This window comes from Oncorhynchus mykiss, chromosome 12 (assembly GCF_057628025.1).
Source record: "Oncorhynchus mykiss isolate SJ-2025 chromosome 12, ASM5762802v1, whole genome shotgun sequence".
NCBI classification, from domain to species: domain Eukaryota; kingdom Metazoa; phylum Chordata; class Actinopteri; order Salmoniformes; family Salmonidae; genus Oncorhynchus; species Oncorhynchus mykiss.
This window is the reverse complement of record NC_143033.1, coordinates 3,167,100-3,193,176: the sequence shown is the minus strand read 5'-3', so window position 1 is coordinate 3,193,176 and position 26,077 is coordinate 3,167,100. Positions and strand designations below refer to the sequence as shown.

Genomic DNA, 26,077 nt, shown 5'->3' with positions numbered 1-26,077 from the left:
TAGCAAAGAATATATCACTTTTCTCTGGAAACAATGTTCATAACCTTGTTTAACCTTAGTGCTTAGAAAAGCCAATTACACTGAGTGTACAAAACATTAGGAACACCTTCCTACTATTGAGTCGTACCCCCTTTTGCCCTCAGAAAAGCCTCAATTTGTTTGGGCATGAACTGCAAGGTGTCGAAAGCATGCGACAGGGATGCCCATGTTGACTCCAATTCTTCCCACCATTGTGTCAAGTTAGCTGGATGTCATTTGGGTGGTGGACCGTTTTTGATACACACAGGGAAATGTTGAGCGTGAAAAACCCAACCGTGTTGCGGTTCTTGACACACTCAACCCGGTGTCCCTGGTACCTATACCATACCCCATTCAAAGGCACTTAAATACTTTGTCTTGCCCGTTCACCCTCTGAATGGCACACATACACAATCCATGCCTCAAAGGCTTAAAAATAATTATTTAACCCGTCTCCTCCCCTTCATCTACAGTGGATTTAACAGGTGACATCAATAAGGGATCATATCTTTCACCTGGATTCACCTGGCCAGTCAGTCTATGTCATGGAAAGAGCAGGTGTTCCTAATGTTTTGTCCACTCAGTGTATATTTCTACCAACCATTTCATTTGTTTGGCTTTTTAAGGTTTTGGGGTCAACTTCAGGGTTAAATGAATGCATTCTGGGAAATGTAGTATTTTCCACATATTGAACAAAATGTAAGTAATTAATGTAATTGTATAAATTAGAATTTTCTCAGGTCTTGTTTTCCTTGATTACACACTTTGTCCTAAAAATAAATTACTTCATCAATATTTTATATGCATGTATATAATGATATCTTTGATGTTTTATGTGATTTCGATTATATTTCCTTTAATTTAAATTATAATTGCACTTCTGTATCCTGTTTAAAACTTAACTTCAAATTCAATTCAAATTCAAGAATTGAACTGGAATTTGATAGATTCAGGTTTGAATTGAGAACAAGCCTGTCGGGTAGTTAGTTAGCCCTGTCTTACTATATACTTGCTACCAGTGGTTCTACATCTAGAGTGAAGAGAGTACAGAGGGTGTTCCGGGCACTAACACCATTTTTTAATGTCAATATACTTGCCTTCAATCGCGAACGGTTTCCCCACAGTGAGTGTCTTGCATTCTGCATCTATAGACACCTCGTAGTCTAGTAAGGCCTTGTCCATGATAAAAGCATCAAGTTGCTGTGGATCATGCCTGAAACAACAGAAGAAGATTTACTACTGAATTGCACCTCTATCTAACATTGAATAAAATTAATGGGATGATTCTTTTTTTTCTTTTTTCAATTCAAGTCAATTCAAGTCAATTCAAGTCAATTCATGTCAATTCAAGTCAATTCATGACAATTCAAGTCAATTCAAGTCAATTCAAGTCAATTTAGCCTTTAAATGTAGATGTTCAAAATACTACATTTGCTGTCTAATGTCCTGGCGGTTCTAGTTCAAGTGTGAGAATACTGAAGTTCATATTTTTCAAGAAAAAAAGTTCCTTGCACCCAAGTGTGTAAAAAGTGCTTAGTAATATATTGTGTTGGAAGTCAATGACCCGAGCCCAGCTCAGTTAATCCCTACCATTGTGTTGCTGAGTCATCATAATGCTTCAGTAAATGTACATTGTCCCAGGGGTGTTTGAAGACACAATGTATACAATCTAATTTATGTCCCTCTAACTGCCCTGAATGCCTCTGCTGATCCTACAGCTATTGTATGCTGTAATTATGTGCTTTTGAACCAGAGTTATACTGTTAGCACTGAGGTGGTGTACCCTAGTAGGAAGTTCACTCTGTTCAGCTCACCATGCACTAACATAAATAACATGAGCATGTCTACTTCTGCTAAGCTTCCCAGTAAAGCAATGAAAACAATCAAGCATCCCAGAAAAGGTCAAAAAATAGCCCACGTTAACATATGTAGCCTAAGAAACAAAGTTAATGAAATCAATAATTTGCTAGTAACAGATGACATTCATTTTATGACAATCTCTGAAACTCACTTAGTTAATACCTTTGACGATACAGTGGTAGCAATACATGGTCATAACATCTACCGAAAAGACAAGAATGCCAAAGGTGAAGGTGTGGCTGTTTATACTCAGAACCGCATTCCTGTAAAGCTTAGAGAGGATCTCATGTTAAAAACTGTTGAAGTAATATGGCTACAAGTTCATCTGCCTCACCTAAAGCCCATTCTGGTGGGAAACTGCTATAGACCACCAAGTGCTAACAGTCAGTATCTGGATCATGTTAAATACTGTTGAAGTAATATGGCTACAGATTAATCTGCCTAAAGCACATTCTGGTGGGAAGCTGCTATAGACCACTAAGTGTTAACAGTCAGTATCTGGATAATGTTAAATACTGTTGAAGTAATATGGCTACAGGTTCATCTGCCTCACCTAAAGCCCATTCTTGTGGGAAGCTGCTATAGACCACTAAGTGCTAACAGTCAGTATCTGGATATCATGTGAAATGCTTGATAATGTATGTGATATCAACAGACAGGTATATATTCTGGGTGATTTAAATATTGACTGGCTCTCATCAGGCTGCTCACTCAAGAAAACGCTTCAAACTGTAACCAGTGCCTGCAACCTGGTTCAGGTTATCAGTCAACCTACGAGGGTAGTTACAAACAGCACAAGAATGAAATCATTAACATGTATTGATCACATCTTTACTAATGCTGCATTAATTTGTTTTAAAACAGTATCCAAATCCATAGGATGTAGTGATCACAATATAGTAGCCATATCTAGGAAAACCAAAGTTCCAAAGGCTGGGCCTAATATAGTGTATCAGAGGTCATTCAATACGTTTTGTAGTGATTCCTATGTTGTTGATGTAAAGATTATTTGTTGATATTTGGTGTGTAATGAGGGACAATCAGATGCTACACTTGACATATTTATGAAATTTCTTATTTTAGTTACCAATAAGCACAGTTACTAATAAACATGTGCCCATTAAGAAAATGACTGTAAAACTGTTAAATCCCTGTGGATTGATGAGGAATTGAAAAATTGTAAGTTTGAAGGGATGAGGCAAAAGGAATGGCAAATAAGTCTGGCTGCACAACCGATTGGCAAATATACTGCAAATTGAGAATCATGTGACTAAACTGAATACAACTAAGAAGAAACTATGCTATAAAACTAAGATAAATTATATAAAGAATGATAGTAAAAAGCTTTGGAGCACCTTAAATAACATTTTGTGCAAAAAGGCAAACTCAGCTCCATCGTTCATTGAATCAGATGCTCATTCATCACAAAACCCACTTTATTAGGTATATCTATTTAAAAAAATAGATATATTGTAATATTATTAGGTATATCTATTTATGTATTTATTTTTCTTGGCAAGATTAGCAAACGTAGGCATGACATGCTACCAATAAACACTACACATCCAAGTACAACTGACCAAAGACAAGCAAGTACAACTGACCAAAGACAAGCAAGTACAACTGACCAAAGACAAGCAAGTACAACTGACCAAAGACAAGCAAGTACAACTGACCAAAGACGAGCATTGTAATTTTGAATGCCGTAAAGTGAGTGTTGAAGAGGTGAAGCAAGCCTGACAACTTGACAACTTGAATAGAAAGCTACTGAGGATAATTGCGAATGATATGACACCTGGACTACTGTTCAGTCATGTGGTCAGGTCCCACAAAGAGGGATTTAGGAAAATTACAGTTGGCTCAGAACAGGGCAGTACGACTGGCCCTTGGATGTACACAGAGAGCTAACATTAATAATATGCATGTCAATCTCTCATGGGTCAAAGTGGAGCAGAGATTGACTTCATCACTACTTCTTTTGGTAAGAAGTGTTGAAAAGCTGAATGTCCTGAGCTGAATGTACTGTGAAGAGACCTCTGGTGGCATGTCTTGTGGGGTATGGATGGATGTGCCAGTAGTTTAAACAGACTTTAAACTACTGGCACATCCATGCATACCCCACAAGACATGCCACCAGAGGTCTCTTCACAGTCCCCCAGTCCAGAACAGACTATGGGAGGAGCACAGTACTACATAGAGCCATGACTACATGGCACTCTATTCCACAGTACTACATAGAGCCATGACTACATGGAACTCTATTCCACAACAGGTATCTGATGCTGCAGTAGAATCAGATAAAAAAAATAGATACAAATACACCTTATGGAACAGCAGGGACTGTTAATTGACACACACACAGGTACAAACACAGGCATACCAACACATACATTGTAATAAGTGTGTATGGTGATATAAAACATTTAGTATTATAGATATGTAGTGGTCTATTGATGTTATAGGATGTACTGTTTTATCTTTTGTTTTATGTGTGATGTAAGTGTCTTAATGTGTTTGGCAACCAGGAAGAGTAGCTGCTGCTGTAGCAGGAACTAATGTTGATCCATAATAAACCCCAGGAAGAGTAGCTGCTGCCTTGACAGGAACTAATGGGGATCCATAATAAACCCCAGGAAGAGTAGCTGCTGCCTTGGTAGGAACTAATGGGGATCCATAATAAACCCCAGGAAGAGTAGCTGCTGTCTTGGTAGGAACTAACGGCGATACATAATAAACCCCAGGAAGAGTAGCTGCTGCCTTGTCAGGAACTAATGGGGATCCATAATAAACCCCAGGAAGAGTAGCTGGTGCTGTGGCAGGAACTAACGGGGATCCATAATAAACCCCAGGAAGAGTAGCTGCTGCTGTGGCAGGAACTAATGGGGATCCATAATAAACCCCAGGAAGAGTAGCTGCTGCTGTGGCAGGAACTAATGGGGATCCATAATAAACCCCAGGAAGGGTAGCTGCTGTGGCAGGAACTAATGGGGATCCATAATAAACCCCAGGAAGAGTAGCTGCTGCCTTGGCAGGAACTAATGGGGATCCATAATAAACCCCAGGAAGGGTAGCTGCTGTGGCAGGAACTAATGGGGATCCATAATAAACCCCAGGAAGAGTAGCTGCTGCTGTGGCAGGAACTAATGGGGATCCATAATAAACCCCAGGAAGAGTAGCTGCTGCTGTGGCAGGAACTAATGGGGATCCATAATAAACCCCAGGAAGGGTAGCTGCTGTGGCAGGAACAAATAAATACAAATACAAACTATTAACACTAAATACAGTGTTTAAAATTTTATATATACAGTGCCTTGCGAAAGTATTCAGCCCCCTTGAACTTTGCGACCTTTTGCCACATTTCAGGCTTCAAACATAAAGATATAAAACTGTATTTTTTTGTGAAGAATCAACAACAAGTGGGACACAATCATGAAGTGGAACGACATTTATTGGATATTTCAAACTTTTTTAACAAATCAAAAACTGAAAAATTGGGCGTGCAAAATTATTCAGCCCCTTTACTTTCAGTGCAGAAAACTCTCTCCAGAAGTTCAGTAAGGATCTCTGAATGATCCAATGTTGACCTAAATGACTAATGATGATGAATACAATCCACCTGTGTGTAATCAAGTCTCCGTATAAATGCACCTGCACTGTGATAGTCTCAGAGGTCCGTCAAAAGCGCAGAGAGCATCATGAAGAACAAGGAACACACCAGGCAGGTCCGAGATAAGTTTAAAGCCGGATTTGGATACAAAAAGATTTCCCAAGCTTTAAACATCCCAAGGAGCACTGTGCAAGCGATAATATTGAAATGGAAGGAGTATCAGACCACTGAAAATCTACCAAGACCTGGCCGTCCCTCTAAACTTTCAGCTCATACAAGGAGAAGACTGATCAGAGATGCAGCCAAGAGGCCCATGATCACTCTGGATGAACTGCAGAGATCTATAGCTGAGGTGGGAGACTCTGTCCATAGGACAACAATCAGTCGTATATTGCACAAATCTGGCCTTTATGGAAGAGTGGCAAGAAGAAAGCCATTTCTTAAAGATATCCATAAAAAGTGTTGTTTAAAGTTTGCCACAAGCCACTTGGGAGACACACCAAACATGTGGAAGAAGGTGCTCTGGTCAGATGAAACCAAAATTGAACTTTTTGGCAACAATGCAAAATGTTATGTTTGGCGTAAAAGCAACACAGCTCATCACCCTGAACACACCATCCCCACTGTCAAACATGGTGGTGGCAGGATCATGGTTTGGGACTGCTTTTCTTCAGCAGGGACAGGGAAGATGGTTAAAATTGATGGGAAGATGGATGGAGCCAAATACAGGACCATTCTGGAAGAAAACCTGATGGAGTCTGCAAAAGACCTGAGACTGGGATGGAGATTTGTCTTCCAACAAGACAATGATCCAAAACATAAAGCAAAATCTACAATGGAATGGTTCAAAAATAAAATTATCCAGGTGCTAGAATTGGCCAGTCAAAGTCCAGACCTGAATCCAATCGAGAATCTGTGGAAAGAACTGAAAACTGCTGTTCACAAATGCTCTCCATCCAACCTCACTGAGCTCGAGCTGTTTTGCAAGGAGGAATGGGAAAAAATGTCAGTCTCTCGATGTGCAAAACTGATAGAGACATACCCCAAGCGAAGTTTAAAATATCCAATAAATGTCGTTCCACTTCATGATTGTGTCCCACTTGTTGTTGATTCTTCACAAAAAAATACAGTTTTATATCTTTATGTTTGAAGCCTGAAATGTGGCAAAAGGTCGCAAAGTTCAAGGGGGCCGAATACTTTCGCAAGGCACTGTATATTAATGCTGTTTTTGAATGAAACCCAGACAAGCAGACACAGTTTGCAATTCCTTGTCAAAATGAATGGATCTTAACATTTCAAACCAAGTGCCAGTCTTCCCATAGAATAGTCCTGTCCTCTCGCACAATGGGAGAAAGATATTGTATATTCTGTCAACCCGATCTCAGCGCCCAGCTCCATTAACTCGGCTCTGCTCTGCTCCACAGAAGATGTGAGATGACTTGAGAAACAGTTTCAGATTTCAAAAAGAAAAAAGTGAACAAAGCACAGGGCCACTAATGTTGTTACTCATTTCCGGAAGTATAGTTTGATATTGATGATGCCTGGAGACAGTTTCAGATTGGGTAAGAGAGTTGGAGACAGTTTCAGATTGGGTAGCAGAGTTGGAGACAGTTTCAGATTGGGTAGCACAGTTGGAGACAGTTTCAGATTGGGTAGCACAGTTGGAGACAGTTTCAGATTGGGTAGCAGAGTTGGAGACAGTTTCAGATTGGGTAGCACAGTTGGAGACAGTTTCAGATTGGGTAACAGAGTTGGAGACAGTTTCAGATTGGGTAGCAGAGTTGGAGACAGTTTCAGATTAGGTAGCAGAGTTGGAGACAGTTTCAGATTGGGTAGCAGAGTTGGAGACAGTTTCAGATTGGGTAGCAGAGTTGGAGACAGTTTCAGATTGGGGAGCAGAATTGGGGACAGTTTCAGATTGGGTTGCAGAGTTGGAGACAGTTTCAGATTGGGTAGCAGAGTTGGAGACAGTTTCAGATTGGGGAGCAGAGTTGGAGACAGTTTCAGATTGGTTGGACAGGATCAAAAGGGCGGGGTGGATAGATACCACCCCAGTAGACCTGGGTTTCAACTTTATCTGTTCGAACAAAATATACCAATAGAAAAGTTTTAAAAACTGCAAATCCCATTCTAGCCAGATTCAAGCTCTCCAGACAGACTCAAGACAACTCCATGCAGACTCAAGCCAACTCCAAGCAGATTCAGGTTCTCCAGACAGACTCAAGCCAACTCCAGGCAGATGCAAGCTCTCAAGGTAGACTCAAGCCAACTCCAGGCAGATGCAAGCTCTCAAGGTAGACTCAAGCCAACTCCAGGCAGATGCAAGCTCTCAAGGTAGACTCAAGCCAACTCCAAGCAGATTCAAGCTCTCCAGACAGACTCAAGCCAACTCCATGCAGACTCAAGCCAACTCCAAGCAGATTCAAGCTCTCCAGACAGACTCAATCCAATTCCAGGCAGGCTCAAGCTAACTCTAAAAGAGAGTCTAACTCTGTCTAAGCTGTGTGGGAGAAGGGGGGGGGGGGGGGTCTACTAAGCTATATGAAATTGTTTTAAGGTCATACAAGGGACAATTTTGCTATTTGATTTACAATTTGAAGACCCCTTGAAGTATATATATTTTTATATTAAACAATAATTAGATGAAAAACACATTGAATAACAGATTCACTACATGGAATAACAAATAATTCCCAAAACATTTTTTAAAGGAAGTTTGTTCTGAAGTGTCTGTCCTATATCTGAGAGACATAAGAAGAAATCTGTAAACATTGGTTATTTTTTTGCAATGTGTTTAACCCTTTATTTTTGGCATTAAACAGTCTCCATATATACGTCCATGATTTTTTTCAAATGATACCGGGGGACCTTCAGACAAGTCTTGTGAGGCCTGTGGGAAGAGAAAAACTACCGGCATGTACGTGTTTGTGAGATTCTCACCTTTCCACAGAGTGGTCATATTAGTGTGTAGTCCAAAATGTTCGGACACTATACACAGAAATTGGCAAATCTGCTGTACAGATGAGTCCCAAGACGCTTGTGGGGGGGGGGGGGGGGGTCATAGAGCAAAATGGAGAGCACTGTTGTGTTGGCGAGAGTCTCATCTTTCCATGAAGGGGTCATAATATGTAGGCCAAACCATTCGGACACTACAGATGATTTTATGAGAAGACCGATTTTCAGGATGTCTCCTGGTCTGACAAACACTGGTCTAGCTCTGTCACCTTTCACCTCAGATGGGCTGTCTCCTGGTCTGACAAACACTGGTCTAGCTCTGTCACCCTTCACAGCAGATGGGTTGTCTCCTGGTCTGATAAACACTGCTGTAGCTCTGTCACCTTCCACCTCAGATGGGCTGTCTCCTGGTCTGACAAACACTGGTCTAGCTCTGTCACCTTTCACCGCAGATGGGCTGTCTCCTGGTCTGACAAACACTGGTCTAGCTCAAATCAAATCCAATTTTATTTGTCACATACACATGGTTAGCAGATGTTAATGCGAGTGTAGCGAAATGCTTGTGCTTCTAGTTCCGACAATGCTGTAATAACCAACAAGTAATCTAGCTAACAATTCCAAAACTACTACCTTACAGACACAAGTGTAAGGGGATAAAGAATATGTACATAAAGATATATGAATGAGTGATGGTACAGAGTGGCATAGGCAAGATGCAGTAGATGGTATAGAGTACAGTATATACATATGAGATGAGTAATGTAGGGTATGTAAACAAAGTGGCATAGTTAAAGTGGCTAGTGATACATGTATTACATAAAGATGCAGTAGATGATATAGAGTACAGTATATACATATACATATGAGATGAATAATGTAGGGTATGTAAACATTATATTAGGTAGCATTGTTTAAAGTGGCTAGTGATATATTTTACATCATTTCCCATCAATTCCCATTATTAATGTGGCTGGAGTTGAGTCAGTGTGTTGGCAGCAGCCACTCAATGTTAGTGGTGGCTGTTTAACAGTCTGATGGCCTTGAGATAGAAGTTGTTTTTCAGTCTCTCGGTCCCAGCTTTGATTCACCTGTACTGACCTCGCCTTCTGGATGATAGCGGGGTGAACAGGCAGTGGCTCGGGTGGTTGTTGTAATTGATGATCTTTATGGCCTTCCTGTGACATCGGGTGGTGTAGGTGTCCTGGAGGGCAGGTAGTTTGCCCCCGGTGATGCGTTGTGCAGACCTCACTACCCTCTGGAGAGCCTTACGGTTGTGGGCGGAGCAGTTGCCGTACCAGGCGGTGATATAGCCCGACAGGATGCTCTCGATTGTGCATCTGTAGAAGTTTGTGAGTGCTTTTGGTGACAAGCCAAATTTCTTCAGCCTCCTCCTTCTTCACGATGCTGTCTGTGTGGGTGGACCAATTCAGTTTGTCTGTGATGTGTACGCCGAGGAACTTAAAACGTACTACCCTCTCCACTACTGTTCCATCGATGTGGATAGGGGGTTGTTCCCTCTGCTGTTTCCTGAAGTCCACAATCATCTCCTTAGTTTTGTTGACGTTGAGTGTGAGGTTATTTTCCTGACACCACACTCCGAGGGCCCTCACCTCCTCCCTGTAGGCCGTCTCGTCGTTGTTGGTAATCAAGCCTACCACTGTTGTGTCGTCCGCAAACTTGATGATTGAGTTGGAGGCGTGCGTGGCCACACCGTCGTGGGTGAACAGGGAGTACAGGAGAGGGCTCAGAACGCACCCTTGTGGGGCCCCAGTGTTGAGGATCAGCGGGGTGGAGATGTTGTTGCCTACCCTCACCACCTGGGGGCGGCCCGTCAGGAAGTCCAGTACCCAGTTGCACAGGGCGGGGTCGAGACCCAGGGTCTCGAGCTTGATGACGAGCTTGGAGGGCACTATGGTGTTAAACACCGAGCTGTAGTCGATGAACAGCATTCTCACATAGGTATTCCTCTTGTCCAGATGGGTTAGGGCAGTGTGCAGTGTGGTTGAGATTGCATCGTCTGTGGACCTATTTGGGCGGGAAGCAAATTGGAGTGGGTCTAGGGTGTCAGGTAGGGTGGAGGTGATATGGTCCTTGACTAGTCTCTCAAAGCACTTCATGATGACGGAAGTGAGTGCTACGGGGCGGTAGTCGTTTAGCTCAGTTACCTTAGCTTTCTTGGGAACAGGAACAATGGTGGCCCTCTTGAAGCATGTGGGAACAACAGACTGGGATAGGGATTGATTGAATATGTCCGTAAACACACCAGCCAGCTGGTCTGCGCATGCTCTGAGGGTGCGGCTGGGGATGCCGTCTGGGCCTGCAGCCTTGCGAAGGTTAACACGTTTAAATGTTTTCCTCACGTCGGCTGTAGTGAAGGAGTGTCCGCATGTTTTGGTTGCAGGCCGTGTCACTGTATTGTCCTCAAAGCGGGTAAAAAAGTTATTTAGTCTGCCTGGGAGCAAGACATCCTGGTCCGTGACGGGGCTGGTTTTCTTTTTGTAATCCGTGATTGACTGTAGACCCTGCCACATATCTCTTGTGTCTGAGCCGTTAGAATTGAGATTATACTTTGTCTCTATACTGATGCTTAGCTTGTTTGATTGCCTTGGGGAGGGAATAGCTACACTGTTTGTATTCGGTCATGTTTCCGGTCACCTTGCCCTGATTAAAAGCAGTGGTTCGCGCTTTCAGTTTCACGCGAATGCTGCCATCAATCCACGGTTTCTGGTTTGGGAATGTTTTAATCGTTGCTATGGGAACGACATCTTCAACGCACGTTCTAATGAACTCGCTCACCGAATCAGCGTATAAGTCAATGTTATTGTTTGATACAATACGAAACATATCCCAGTCCACGTGATGGAAGCAGTCTTGGAGTGTGGAATCAGATTGGTCGGACCAGCGTTGAACAGACCTCAGCGCGGGAGCTTCTTGCTTTAGTTTCTGTCTGTAGGCAGGGATCAACAAAATGGAGTCGTGGTCAGCTTTTCCGAAAGGAGAGCGGGGCATGGCCTTATATGCGTCGCGGAAGTTAGAATAGCAATGATCCAAGGTTTTTCCAGCCCTGGTTGCGCAATCGATATGCTGATACAATTTAGGGAGTCTTGTTTTCAGATTAGCCTTGTTAAAATCCCCAGCTACAATGAATGCAGCCACAGGATATATGCATTCCAGTTTGCAAAGAGTCAAATAAAGTTCGTTCAGAGCCATCGATGTGTCTGCTTGGGGGGGAATATATACGGCTGTGATTATAATCGAAGAGAATTCCCTTGGTAGATAATGCGGTCGACATTTGATTGTGAGGAATTCTAAATCAGGTGAACAGAAGGACTTGAGTTCCTGTATGTTGTTGTGGCCACACCACGTCTCGTTAACCATGAAGCATACCCCTCTTCTTACCAAAAATATGTTTGTTTCTGTCGGCGCGATGCGTGGAGAAACCAGCTGGCTGCACTGACTCCGATAGCGTCTCTCCAGTGAGCCATGTTTCCGTGAAGCAAAGAACGTTACAGTCTCTGATGTCCCTCTGGAATGCTACCCTTGCTCGGATTTCATCAACCTTGTTGTCAAGAGACTGGACATTGGCGAGTAGAATGCTAGGGAGTGGCGCGCGATGTGCCAGTCTCTGGAGCCTGACCAGAAGACCGCTTCGTTTCCCCCTTTTACGAAGTTGTTTTTTTTGGGTCGCCGGCTGGGATCCATTCCGTTGTCCTGGGTGAAAGGCAGAACACAGGATCCGCTTCGCGAAAGTCATATTCTTGGTCGTACTGATGGTGAGTTGACGCTGCTCTTATATTCAGAAGTTCTTCTCGACTGTATGTAATTAAACCTAAGATGACCTGGGGTACCAATGTAAGAAATAACACGTAAAAAAACAAAAAACTGCATAGTTTCCTAGGAACGCGAAGCAGATGGGCTGTCTCACGGTCTGACAAACACTGGTCTGGCTCTGTCACCTTTCAACGCAGATGGGCTGTCTCATGGTCTGACAAACACTGGTCGAGCTCTGTCACCCTTCACCGCACATGCGGAAGTACGTCATAAGCAGATGCAGTGGATTGAAACGCATCCAATGCAAAAAATATATCTCTCTAGTATAAACTGACAGATTTTTAAGAGGACTTTTGTATTATGCTAATTCGATGTCCGTTGGAGTGCTGACATCGGCCTTAGGGGGCTTTAATTTAGCCAACTCCAGTCAGACTCAAGCCAACTCCAGGCAGACTCAAGCCAACTCCAGGCAGACTCAAACCAATTCCAGGCATACTCAAGCCAACTCCAGGCATACTCAAGCCAACTCCAGGCATTCTCAAGCCAACTCCAGGCATACTCAAGCCAACTCCATGTAGGCTCAAGCAAACTCCAGACAGACTAAGCCAAAACTCTAATGCAGACTCAAGCCGAGAGACTGAGAAACTGCATCTATCTCAAGGCCTTCAGACTGTTACAGTAAACAGCCATCTAGCACATTAGATGCTGCTTTCCTATATACATAGACTTGAAATCAATGGCCACTTTAATAATAGAACACTAGTCACTTTAATAATGTTTACATATTTTACATTACTAATCTCACATGTATATACTGTATTCTATTCTACTGTATCTTAGTATATGCCGCTCTGACATTGCTTCTCCAAATATTTACAGTAGCAGTCAAATGTTTGGACACACCTACTCATCAAAAGGTTTTCTAAATGTTTACTATTTTCTACATTGTAGAATAATAGTGAAGACATCAAAACTAAGAAATAACACATGTAGAAACCAACAAGGTGTTAAACTATCAAAATGTATTTTATATTCTTCAAAGTAGCTACCCTTTGTCTTGATGACAGCTTTGCAAACTCTTGGCATTCTCTCAACCAGCTTCACCTGGAATGCTTTTCCAACAGTCTTGAAGGAGTTCCCACATATGCTGAGCAGTTGTTGGCTTTTTCTCATTCACTCTGCGGTCCGACTCAACCCAAACCATCTCAATTGGGTTGAGGTCGGATGATTGTGGAGGCCAGGTCATCTGATGCAGTAATCCATCACTCTCCTTCTTGGTCAACCCTTACACAGCCTGGAGGTGTGTTGTGTAATTGTCCTGCTGAAAAACAAATGATAGTCCCACTAAGCGCAAATGAGAAGGGATGGCTTATCGCTTCAGAATGCTGTGGTAGCCATGCTGGTTAAGTGTGCCTTGAAATCTAAATAAATCACAGCCAGCGTCACCAGGAAAGGAACCCCAAACCATCATACCCCCTCCTTCCTGCTTCACGGTGGGAATCACACATGCGGAGATCATCCGTTCACCTACTTTGCATCTGAAAAAGACACGGCGGTTGGAACCAACAATCTCAAATTTGGACTCATCAGACCAAGGATAGATTTCCACCACTCTAATGTCCATTGCTCATGTTTCTTGGCCCAAGCAAGTCTCTTCTTGTTATTGGTGTCCTTTAGCAGTGGTTTCTTGGCAGCAATTCGACAATGAAGGCCTAATTCACGCAGTCTTCTCGGAACAGTTGATGTGTCTGTTACTTGAACTCTGTGAAGCATTTATTTGGGCTGGAATTTATGAGGCTGGTAACTTTAATGAACGAGGTCTTCCTTTCCTGTGGCGGTCCTCATGAGAGCTAGTTTCATTATTGCTCTTGAGGTTTTTTGCAACTGCACTTGAAGAAACAATCCAAGTTCTTGCAATTTTCCATATTGACTGACCTTCATGTCTTAAAGTAGTGATGGATGGTCGTTTCTCTTTGCTTATTTGAGCTGTTCTTGCCATAATATGAACTTAGTCTTTTACCAAATAGGGCTATATTCTGTATACCACCCCTACCTTGTCAAGCCACAACTGATTGGCTAAAACATATTAAGAAGGGAAGAAATTCCATAAATTAACATTTAACAAGGCGCACCTGTTAATTGAAATGCATTCCAGGTGACTACCTCATGAAGCAGGTAGAGAGAATGCCAAGAGTGTGCAAATATGTCATCAATGGAAAAGGGTGGCTACTTTGAAGAATCTAAAATATGAAATATATTGTGATTTGTTTAACAGTTATTTGTTTACTGCATGATTCCATGTGTTATTTCATAGACCTTTCTTCCTGACAGCTAAAGATCCAAGAGCATATGCTGGGTTTTCTACATAGTCTTGGTGTGGTTTGCAAAACGTCTTTGTCTGTTGTACCAGACTATTACAAACATAAGCACGACACAAACAGGCAGTCTAAGTAGCAATGTAATGTTTTTTTTTCAGTAGGGAATAGGCCACATGCAGCTATTTAGACAGCATATCAAACACAAGCAAGACACAGACACTCTTAATAGCGATTTAAGGATATATTTTCATTGCAAATATTGGCTAAAGGCAGACAGGCTAAAGGCAGACAGGCTAAAGGCTAAAGGCAGACAGGCTAAAGGCAGACAGGCTAAAGGCAGACAGGCTAACGGCAGACAGGCTAAAGGCTAAAAGCAGACAGGCTAACGGCAGACAGGCTAAAGGCAGACAGGCTAACGGCAGACAGGCTAAAGGCAGACAGGCTAAAGGCAGACAGCCTAACGGCAGACAGCCTGACGGCAGACAGGCTAACGGAAGACAGGCTAACGGCAGACAGGCTAAAGGCAGACAGGCTAATGGCAGACAGGCTAACGGCAGACAGGCTAAAGGCAGACAGGCTAAAGGCAGACAGGCTAACGGCAGACAGACTAAAGGCAGACAGGCTAAAGGCAGACAGGCTAAAGGCAGACAGCCTAACGGCAGACAGGCTAACGGCAGACAGGCTAAAGGCAGACAGGCTAAAGGCAGACAGGCTAAAGGCAGACAGGCTAACGGCAGACAGGCTAACGGCAGACAGGCTAAAGGCAGACAGGCTAAAGGCAGGCAGGCTAACGGAAGACAGGCTAAAGACAGACAGGCTAACGGCAGACAGGCTAAAGGCAGACAGGCTAAAGGCAGACAGGCTAAAGGCAGACAGCCTAACGGCAGACAGGCTAACGGCAGACAGGCTAAAGGCAGACAGGCTAAAGGCAGACAGGCTAAAGGCTAAAGGCAGACAGGCTAACGGCAGACAGGCTAACGGCAGACAGGCTAAAGGCAGACAGGCTAAAGGCAGACAGGCTAATGGCAGACAGGCTAAAGGCAGACAGGCTAAAGGCAGGCAGGCTAACGGAAGACAGGCTAAAGGCAGACAGGCTAACGGCAGACAGGCTAAAGGCAGACAGGCTAAAGGCAGACAGGCTAAAGGCAGACAGCCTAACGGCAGACAGGCTAACGGCAGACAGGCTAAAGGCAGACAGGCTAAAGGCAGACAGGCTAAAGGCTAAAGGCAGACAGGCTAACGGCAGACAGGCTAACGGCAGACAGGCTAAAGGCAGACAGGCTAAAGGCAGACAGGCTAATGGCAGACAGGCTAACGGCAGACAGGCTAAAGGCAGACAGGCAAAAGGCAGACAGGCTAACGGCAGACAGGCTAAAGGCAGACAGGCTAAAGGCAGACAGCCTAACGGCAGACAGGCTAACGGAAGACAGGCTAACGGCAGACAGGCTAAAGGCAGACAGGCTAAAGGCAGACAGGCTAAAGGCAGACAGGCTGGCGAATTTCAATCATGTGCTCTCGATGAAACAATGTGGTCAATACATGATCATTGAGAAGAGAGATACAGTTGTAGTGTTACAGGCGGACTACACCGCTCGCATTGCCAAATACATTTTGAAATCTATGAGATCTATGGCGCTCGCGCGCGCCAACATGCGTCTGCGTTGCCAAGGGCTAAAATAGAAGTCAGTTCTATTTCTGTCACAGATAGTGCTGCAAGTCCTGCCTCTCCCATCTCCTCATTGATTTATAGAAGCAGGTACCCACTTGCCATCTCCTCATTGGTTAAACCCACGTGGGTGACTGAAAGACAATCAAGGTCAGTGGCAGTAATGCACCTAATTTATAAAAGTTGCGAATCGCAATATAAAGTCAAGAGAAGGAAAAGCCTAGAAGGAGGAGAGATGAATAGAAACGATTCGGTTGGCCGTTTTATGTGTGGATTAATTGTCAGAGTCGAGGACCTTGTGCTTTTCAGGTAAAATAACAACTCCATGTTTATATCCCAAGACAAATTAGCTAGCAACAGCAAGCTATCTAAATAGGACAAATTAGCTAGCAACAGCAAGCTATCTAAATAGGACAAATTAGCTAGCAAGTGCAAGCTAGCTAACTAAATTGCCGTAAATGTTTAATGCTTTTTGACCTGTCCCCAAAATAATGTATTTGTTTCAGAGTTTGTTTTGATATTTTAACCTGCGTGTCGTGATCACGATTGGTGTAGGGGGACAGCCAGTTTGGGTTCTGTGTTCCGCAAATTTTTCTACGTTACCTTTTTAGGGATAGGGGGCAGCATTTTCACTTTGGATGAATTGCGTGCCGATAGTGAACTGCCTCCTACTCTGTCCCACATACTAATATATGCATAGTATTATTACTATTGCATAGAAAACACTCTGAAGTTTCTAAAACTGTTTGAATTATGTTAATCACGCCCAATTTTTCCGTTTTTGATTTGTTAAAAAGGTTTGAAATATCCAATAAATGTCGTTCCACTTCATGATTGTGTCCCACTTGTTGTTGATTCTTCACAAAAAAATACAGTTTTATATCTTTATGTTTGAAACCTGAAATGTGGCAAAAGGTCGCAAAGTTCAAGGGGGCCGAATACTTTCGCAAGGCACTGTAGTTTGACCACTTTATTCGACCTGGAATATAACTTTTTGAAGTTTGCGTCCAAGTTCGCCTGGACCTGCGCCAGCTTTTGAACTAATGTGAACTAAACATGCTAGCAAAAGTAGCTAATTGGACACTAGTAATGGACATTATCGAATAAAACAACGATTTATTGCGGAACTAGGATTCCTGGCACTGCATTCTGATGAAAGATCATCAAAGGTAAGGGAATATTTATGATGTAATTTCGTATTTCTGTTGACTCCAACATGGCGGAGAAATGTTGTGTATTTCTGAGCTCCGTCTCAGATTATTGCATGGTATGCTTTTTTCGTAAAATCTGACACAGCGGTTGCAATAAGAACAAGTGTATCTTTAATTATATTTAAAACTTATATCTTCCATCAAATGAGTATGATGAGTATTTCTGTTATATGACTCTGTAATTACTCCGGATACTTTGGAGGCATTTCTGAACATAAACCGAGATTTGTGGATATAAATATGTATATTATCGAACAAAACATAAACGTATTGTGTAACATGATGTCCTATGAGTGTCATCTGATCAAGATTATCAAAGGTTAGTGATTCATTTTTCTCTATCTCTGCTTTTATGACTCTATCTTGGGCTGGGAAAAATGGCTGTGTGTTTTTTTGGATTTGGTGGTGATCTACCATAAATATATGTTGTGTTTTAGCTGTAAAACATTTAAAAAATCGGACACGATGGGTAGATTAACAAGATGTTTATCTTTCATTTGCTGTATTGGACTTGTTAATGTGTGAAAGTTAAATATTTCAAAAAAATACTTTTGAATTTCCCGCGCTGCCTTTTCAGCGTAATGTTGGGTGGGGTCCCGCTAGCGGAACCTGTGTCCTAGACAGGTTTTAACCAAATTGTTCTACGTTACTGTCACGCCCTGACCTTAGTTATCTTTGTTTGATTTGTTATTTTGGTTAGGTCAGGGTGTGACGAGGGTGGTATGTGTTTTTTTTCTTCTTGTTTTTGTATATCTATGGGGTTTTGGTTTGTCTATGTAAATGTAGGTCTATGGTGGCCTGAATTGGTTCCCAATCAGAGACAGCTGTTTATCGTTGTCTCTGATTGGGTATCCTATTTAGGTTGCCATTTCCATTTTTGATTTGTGGGTTATTTTGTTAGTTTGGTGAAGTGTTCTTCGTCTTAATAAAAGGAGAATGTATTCATCTCACGCTGCGCCTTGGTCTCCTCGTTACGACGAACGTGACAGAATAACCCACCTAACAAGAACCAAGCAGCGTGAAAAGGAGGAACAGCGCTTAATGGGGAGATGGACATGGGAGGAGATATTAGATGGAGCAGGACCCTGGACACAGCCGGGGGAGTATCGCCGTGCTAAGGAGGAATTAGAGGCAGCGAAAGCGGAACGGCAATACTACGAGGAGAAATACAGGAGAATAGAGGAACAGCGACGATATGAAGGTACACGGCTAGCACGGAAGCCCGAGAGGCAGCCCCAATAATTTTTGGGGGGGAGGGACCACACGAGGAGTTTGCATGAGTCAGGTCGGAGACCTGAACCAACTCCTCGTGCTTACTGTGGGGAGCTGTTACACTGTGTCTCCAGTGCGCTATTCTAGCCCGGTGCGCTCTATTCCAGCTCCTCGCATTGGCCGGGCTTCCAGCCAGGAAGGAGGGTGCGCTCCTGGTCTCCAGTATACCTCCTTGGACCAGGATATCCTGTGCCGGCTCTGCGTACTGTGTCTCCAGTGAGTTTGCACAGCCCTTTGCGTCCTGTGCCAACGCCCTGCATTTGCAGGGTGAAACTAAACATCCAGCCAGGACGGGTTGTGTCAGCTCTACACTCCAGACCTCCAGCATCACACACCAGGCCTACAGTCCGCCTCCAGGGTCCAGTACGCCCTGTTCCTGCTCCTCGTACTCGCCCTGAGGTGCGTGTCCCCAGCCCGGTACCACCAATGCTGACACCACCCACCAGGCCTACAGTGCGCCTCGGCAGTCCAGAGCGTCCAGCAACAGTTCACAGACCGGAACATCCAACGACGGGCCACAGTCCGGAACCTACAGCGACGGTCCCCAGTCCAGAACATCCGGCAGTGAGGATCCGCAGTCCAGAGCCTCCGACGATGATCCACGGGTCAGTGCTACAAGAGCGGACTCAGTGTAAAGAAGGGGGCAATGTCCAGAACCAGAGCCGCCACCGAGGTTAGATGTCCACTCAGACCCTCCCATATAGGTTTAGGTTTGCCGCCAGGAGTCCGCACCTTTGGGGGGGGGGGGGGGGGGGGGGGGGGGGGTGCACTGTCACCTGACCTTAGTTATCTTTGTTTTCTTTATTATTTTGGTTAGGTCAGGTTGTGACGAGGCTGGTATGTGTGTCTTTTCCCTTGTCTAGGAGTTGTTGTATATCTATGGGGTTTTGGTTTGTCTAGGTAAATGTAGGTCTATGATGGCCTGAATTGGTTCCCAATCAGAGACAGCTGTTTATCGTTGTCTCTGATTGGGGATCCTATTTAGGTTGCCATTTCCATTTTGGTTTTGTGGGTTTTTGTCTATGTGTAGTTGCATGTCAGCACTAGTTGTTTATAGCTTCACGTTCGTTCTGTTGTTTTGTTAGTTTGTTTAGGTGTTCTTCTTTTTAATAAAAGGAGAATGTATTCCAATCACACTGCTCCTTGGTCTCCTCGTTACGACGAACGTGACAGTTACGCAAATTGTTCTACCTTACGCAAATTGTTCTACGTTACGCAGATTGTTCTACGTTACGGAGATTGTTCTACGTTACGCAGATTGTTCTACCTTACGCAAATTGTTCTACGTTACGCAGATTGTTCTACGTTACGGAGATTGTTCTACGTTATGCAGATTGTTCTACGTTACGGAGATTGTTCTACGTTACGCAGATTGTTCTACATTACGCAGGTTGTTCTACGTTACGAAGATTGTTCTATGTTACGCAGATTGTTCTGCCACAATGCAGTTATCTAGGCAGCATATCAAACACAAGTATGTTCGTTCAAATAGCCCCAGGGTTATTACTTCTGCTGTTCAGAAACATGAGGAAGAAACATAGGTGATGTCCTCATGTCAATCAAATTAGTTGAGGTTTCAAAAAGAGGAAAGCGAGAAGAGAGGGAAGGTTGTGCAGCGGATATGTGTGTGTAAAATAACACGTGGATCTGCAGTCTCAGGTGTATATTTGTGGGCGGTTACCTACGGATCTGCAGTCTCAGGTGTATATTTGTGGGCGGTTACCTTACGGATCTGCAGTCTCAGGTGTATCTTTGTGGGCGGTTACCTACGGATCTGCAGTCTCAGGTGTATCTTTGTGGGCGGTTACCTACGGATCTGCAGTCTCAGGTGTATCTTTGTGGGCGGTTACCTACGGATCTGCAGTCTCAGGTGTATATTTGTGGGCGGTTACCTTACGGATCTGCAGTCTCAGGTGTATCTTTGTGGGCGGTTACCTACGGATCTGCAGTCTCAGGTGTATCTTTGTGGGCGGTTACCTACGGATCTGCAGTCTCAGGTGTATCTTTGTGGGCGGTTACCTTACGGATCTGCAGTCTCAGGTGTATCTTTGTGGGCGGTTACCTTACGGATCTGCAGTCTCAGGTGTATCTTTGTGGGCGGTTACCTACGGATCTGCAGTCTCAGGTGTATCTTTGTGGGCGGTTACCTACGGATCTGCAGTCTCAGGTGTATATTTGTGGGCGGTTACCTACGGATCTGCAGTCTCAGGTGTATATTTGTGGGCGGTTACCTACGGATCTGCAGTCTCAGGTGTATCTTTGTGGGCGGTTACCTACGGATCTGCAGTCTCAGGTGTATCTTTGTGGGCGGTTACCTTACGGATCTGCAGTCTCAGGTGTATCTTTGTGGACGGTTACCTACGGATCTGCAGTCTCAGGTGTATCTTTGTGGGCGGTTACCTTACGGATCTGCAGTCTCAGGTGTATCTTTGTGGGCGGTTACCTTACGGATCTGCAGTCTCAGGTGTATATTTGTGGGCGGTTACCTACGGATCTGCAGTCTCAGGTGTATCTTTGTGGGCGGTTACCTTACGGATCTGCAGTCTCAGGTGTATCTTTGTGGGCGGTTACCTACGGATCTGCAGTGTCAGGTGTATCTTTGTGGGCGGTTACCTACGGATCTGCAGTCTCAGGTGTATCTTTGTGGGCGGTTACCTACGGATCTGCAGTCTCAGGTGTATCTTTGTGGGCGGTTACCTACGGATCTGCAGTCTCAGGTGTATCTTTGTGGACGGTTACCTACGGATCTGCAGTCTCAGGTGTATCTTTGTGGGCGGTTACCTACGGATCTGCAGTCTCAGGTGTATCTTTGTGGGCGGTTACCTTACGGATCTGCAGTCTCAGGTGTATCTTTGTGGACGGTTACCTACGGATCTGCAGTCTCAGGTGTATCTTTGTGGGCGGTTACCTTACGGATCTGCAGTCTCAGGTGTATCTTTGTGGGCGGTTACCTTACGGATCTGCAGTCTCAGGTGTATATTTGTGGGCGGTTACCTACGGATCTGCAGTCTCAGGTGTATCTTTGTGGGCGGTTACCTACGGATCTGCAGTCTCAGGTGTATCTTTGTGGGCGGTTACCTACGGATCTGCAGTCTCAGGTGTATCTTTGTGGGCGGTTACCTACGGATCTGCAGTCTCAGGTGTATCTTTGTGGGCGGTTACCTACGGATCTGCAGTCTCAGGTGTATCTTTGTGGGCGGTTACCTTACGGATCTGCAGTCTCAGGTGTATATTTGTGGGCGGTTACCTACGGATCTGCAGTCTCAGGTGTATCTTTGTGGGCGGTTACCTTACGGATCTGCAGTCTCAGGTGTATCTTTGTGGGCGGTTACCTACGGATCTGCAGTCTCAGGTGTATCTTTGTGGGCGGTTACCTACGGATCTGCAGTCTCAGGTGTATATTTGTGGGCGGTTACCTTACGGATCTGCAGTCTGAGGTGTATCTTTGTGGGCGGTTACCTACGGATCTGCAGTCTCAGGTGTATCTTTGTGGGCGGTTACCTACGGATCTGCAGTCTCAGGTGTATCTTTGTGGGCGGTTACCTTACGGATCTGCAGTCTCAGGTGTATCTTTGTGGGCGGTTACCTTACGGATCTGCAGTCCCAGGTGTATCTTTGTGGGCGGTTACCTACGGATCTGCAGTCTCAGGTGTATCTTTGTGGGCGGTTACCTACGGATCTGCAGTCTCAAGTGTATATTTGTGGGCGGTTACCTACGGATCTGCAGTCTCAGGTGTATATTTGTGGGCGGTTACCTACGGATCTGCAGTCTCAGGTGTATATTTGTGGGCGGTTACCTACGGATCTGCAGTCTCAGGTGTATCTTTGTGGGCGGTTACCTTACGGATCTGCAGTCTCAGGTGTATCATTGTGGGCGGTTACCTACGGATCTGCAGTCTCAGGTGTATCTTTGTGGGCGGTTACCTACGGATCTGCAGTCTCAGGTGTATCTTTGTGGGCGGTTACCTACGGATCTGCAGTCTCAGGTGTATATTTGTGGGCGGTTCCTTTACGGATCAGCAGTCTCAGGTGTATCTTTGTGGGCGGTTACCTACGGATCTGCAGTCTCAGGTGTATCTTTGTGGGCGGTTACCTACGGATCTGCAGTCTCAGGTGTATCTTTGTGGGCGGTTACCTTACGGATCTGCAGTCTCAGGTGTATCTTTGTGGGCGGTTACCTTACGGATCTGCAGTCTCAGGTGTATCTTTGTGGGCGGTTACCTACGGATCTGCAGTCTCAGGTGTATCTTTGTGGGCGGTTACCTACGGATCTGCAGTCTCAGGTGTATATTTGTGGGCGGTTACCTACGGATCTGCAGTCTCAGGTGTATATTTGTGGGCGGTTACCTACGGATCTGCAGTCTCAGGTCTATCTTTGTGGGCGGTTACCTACGGATCTGCAGTCTCAGGTGTATCTTTGTGGGCGGTTACCTTACGGATCTGCAGTCTCAGGTGTATCTTTGTGGACGGTTACCTACGGATCTGCAGTCTCAGGTGTATCTTTGTGGGCGGTTACCTTACGGATCTGCAGTCTCAGGTGTATCTTTGTGGGCGGTTACCTTACGGATCTGCAGTCTCAGGTGTATATTTGTGGGCGGTTACCTACGGATCTGCAGTCTCAGGTGTATCTTTGTGGGCGGTTACCTTACGGATCTGCAGTCTCAGGTGTATCTTTGTGGGCGGTTACCTACGGATCTGCAGTCTCAGGTGTATCTTTGTGGGCGGTTACCTACGGATCTGCAGTCTCAGGTGTATATTTGTGGGCGGTTACCTTACGGATCTGCAGTCTCAGGTGTATCTTTGTGGGCGGTTACCTACGGATCTGCAGTCTCAGGTGTATCTTTGTGGGCGGTTACCTACGGATCTGCAGTCTCAGGTGTATCTTTGTGGACGGTTACCTACGGATCTGCAGTCTCAGGTGTATCTTTGTGGGCGGTTACCTACGGATCTGCAGTCTCAGGTGTATCTTTGTGGGCGGTTACCTTACGGATCTGCAGTCTCAGGTGTATCTTTGTGGGCGGTTACCTTACGGATCTGCAGTCTCAGGTGTATCTTTGTGGGCGGTTACCTTACGGATTTGCAGTCTCAGGTGTATATTTGTGGGCGGTTACCTACGGATCGGCAGTCTCAGGTGTATCTTTGTGGGCGGTTACCTTACGGATCTGCAGTCTCAGGTGTATCTTTGTGGGCGGTTACCTACGGATCTGCAGTCTCAGGTGTATCTTTGTGGGCGGTTACCTACGGATCTGCAGTCTCAGGTGTATATTTGTGGGCGGTTACCTTACGGATCTGCAGTCTCAGGTGTATCTTTGTGGGCGGTTACCTACGGATCTGCAGTCTCAGGTGTATCTTTGTGGGCGGTTACCTACGGATCTGCAGTCTCAGGTGTATCTTTGTGGGCGGTTACCTTACGGATCTGCAGTCTCAGGTGTATCTTTGTGGGCGGTTACCTTACGGATCTGCAGTCTCAGGTGTATCTTTGTGGGCGGTTACCTACGGATCTGCAGTCTCAGGTGTATCTTTGTGGGCGGTTACCTTACGGATCTGCAGTCTCAGGTGTATCTTTGTGGGCGGTTACCTACGGATCTGCAGTCTCAGGTGTATCTTTGTGGGCGGTTACCTACGGATCTGCAGTCTCAGGTGTATCTTTGTGGGCGGTTACCTACGGATCTGCAGTCTCAGGTGTATCTTTGTGGGCGGTTACCTACGGATCTGCAGTCTCAGGTGTATCTTTGTGTGCGGTTACCTACGGATCTGCAGTCTCAGGTGTATCTTTGTGGGCGGTTACCTACGGATCTGCAGTCTCAGGTGTATCTTTGTGGGCGGTTACCTACGGATCTGAGAGTATTATTTTATGCAGGATTTTCTGACATATTCAGAACAGTTATGAAATCTACCATTGCTGGGATTAAGCCTGTACTGGGGTGGCAGGTAGCCTAGTGGCTAGGGTGTTGGGCCAGTAACCGAAAGGTTGCAAGATCGAATCCCCGAGCTGACAAGGGAATAATCAGTCATCCTGCCCCTGAACAAGGCAGTGAACACACTGTTCCCATGAACAAAGCAGTGAACCCACTGTTCCCCTGAACAAGGCAGTGAACCCACTGTTCCCATGAACAAGGCAGTGAACCCACTGTTCCCCTGAACAAGGCAGTGAACAAACTGTTCCCCTGAACAAGGCAGTGAACCCACTGTTCCCCTGAACAAGGCAGTGAACCCACTGTTCCACTGAACAAGGCAGTGAACCCACTGTTCCACTGAACAAGGCAGTGAACCCACTGTTCCCCTGAACAAGGCAGTGAACCCACTGTTCCTAGGCTGTCATTGTAAATAAGAATTTGTTCTTAACTGACAACATGTTGGTACCCATGTTAAAGCTGTGATGAGTCAGTACTGTATAGTATAGTATACTCACTTAAGATGTTCTATTCCATCTGGGGTTGCTGGTACGTTGTACCGTCTCATGTATTCGTGCATCTCTGGAAAGCTTTTCTTCAGGTAATCCTCGGCACTGCTCTCCCGGACCGTGGCGAAGCGGAACCCTTGTGATGGGTGATGAAGCTGGAAGAACAGAACATATGGAACTGTGGTCTATTACCTCCTGGGACTGATACAGAGCTCTCTCACCTCCTGGGACTGTAACAGAGCTCTCTCACCTCCTGGGTCTGTTACAGAGCTAGCTCACCTCCTGGGACTGTTACAGAGCTCTATCACCTCCTGGGACTGTTACAGAGCTCTCTCACCTCCTGGGACTGTTACAGAGCTCTCTCACCTCCTGGGACTGATACAGAGCTCTCTCACCTCCTGGGACTGATACATAGCTCTCTCACCTCCTGGGACTGATACAGAGCTCTCTCACTTCCTGGGACAGATCTCTCTCACCTCCTGGGACTGATACATAGCTCTCTCACCTCCTGGGACTGATACAGAGCACTCTCACCTCCTGGGACTGATACAGAGCTCTCTCACCTCCTGGGTCTGAAACAGAGCTCTCTCACCTCCTGGGACTGATACAGAGCTCTCTCACCTCCTGGGACTGATACAGAGCTCTCTCAACTCCTGGGTCTTTTGCTCTCCCACCTCTCTGTATTATCGGTACTAGTCTCCCCTGTATTATCTGTACTAGTCTCCCCTGTATTATCTGTACTAGTCTCCACTGTATTATCTGTACTAGTCTCCCTTGTATTATCAGTACTAGTCTCCCCTGTATTATCTGTACTAGTCTCCCCTGTATTATCTGTACTAGTTTCCCCTGTATTATCTGTACTGGTCTCCCCTGTATTATATGTAGTGGTCTCCCCTGTATTATCTGTACTAGTTTCCCCTGTATTATCTGTACTGGTCTCCCCTGTATTATCTGTAGTAGTCTCCCCTGTATTATCTGTACTAGTTTCCCCTGTAT

At 45.0% G+C, this 26,077-nt stretch overlaps 1 protein-coding gene across 1 annotated transcript in view; it reads right to left on the bottom strand.

Moving 5' to 3' along the window:
- The window catches only part of grin3a (glutamate ionotropic receptor NMDA type subunit 3A), a 120,361-nt gene that overhangs the window by 22,128 nt on the left and 72,156 nt on the right, over positions 1–26,077 (bottom strand). The window contains exons 5-6 of the mRNA XM_036936735.2: positions 25,091–25,236; positions 1,116–1,231 (exon numbers count right to left, since the gene is read on the bottom strand). Of these exons, the coding sequence (XP_036792630.2) occupies positions 1,116–1,231; positions 25,091–25,236 (262 nt within the window). The remainder of the gene's footprint in view (positions 1–1,115; positions 1,232–25,090; positions 25,237–26,077) is intronic.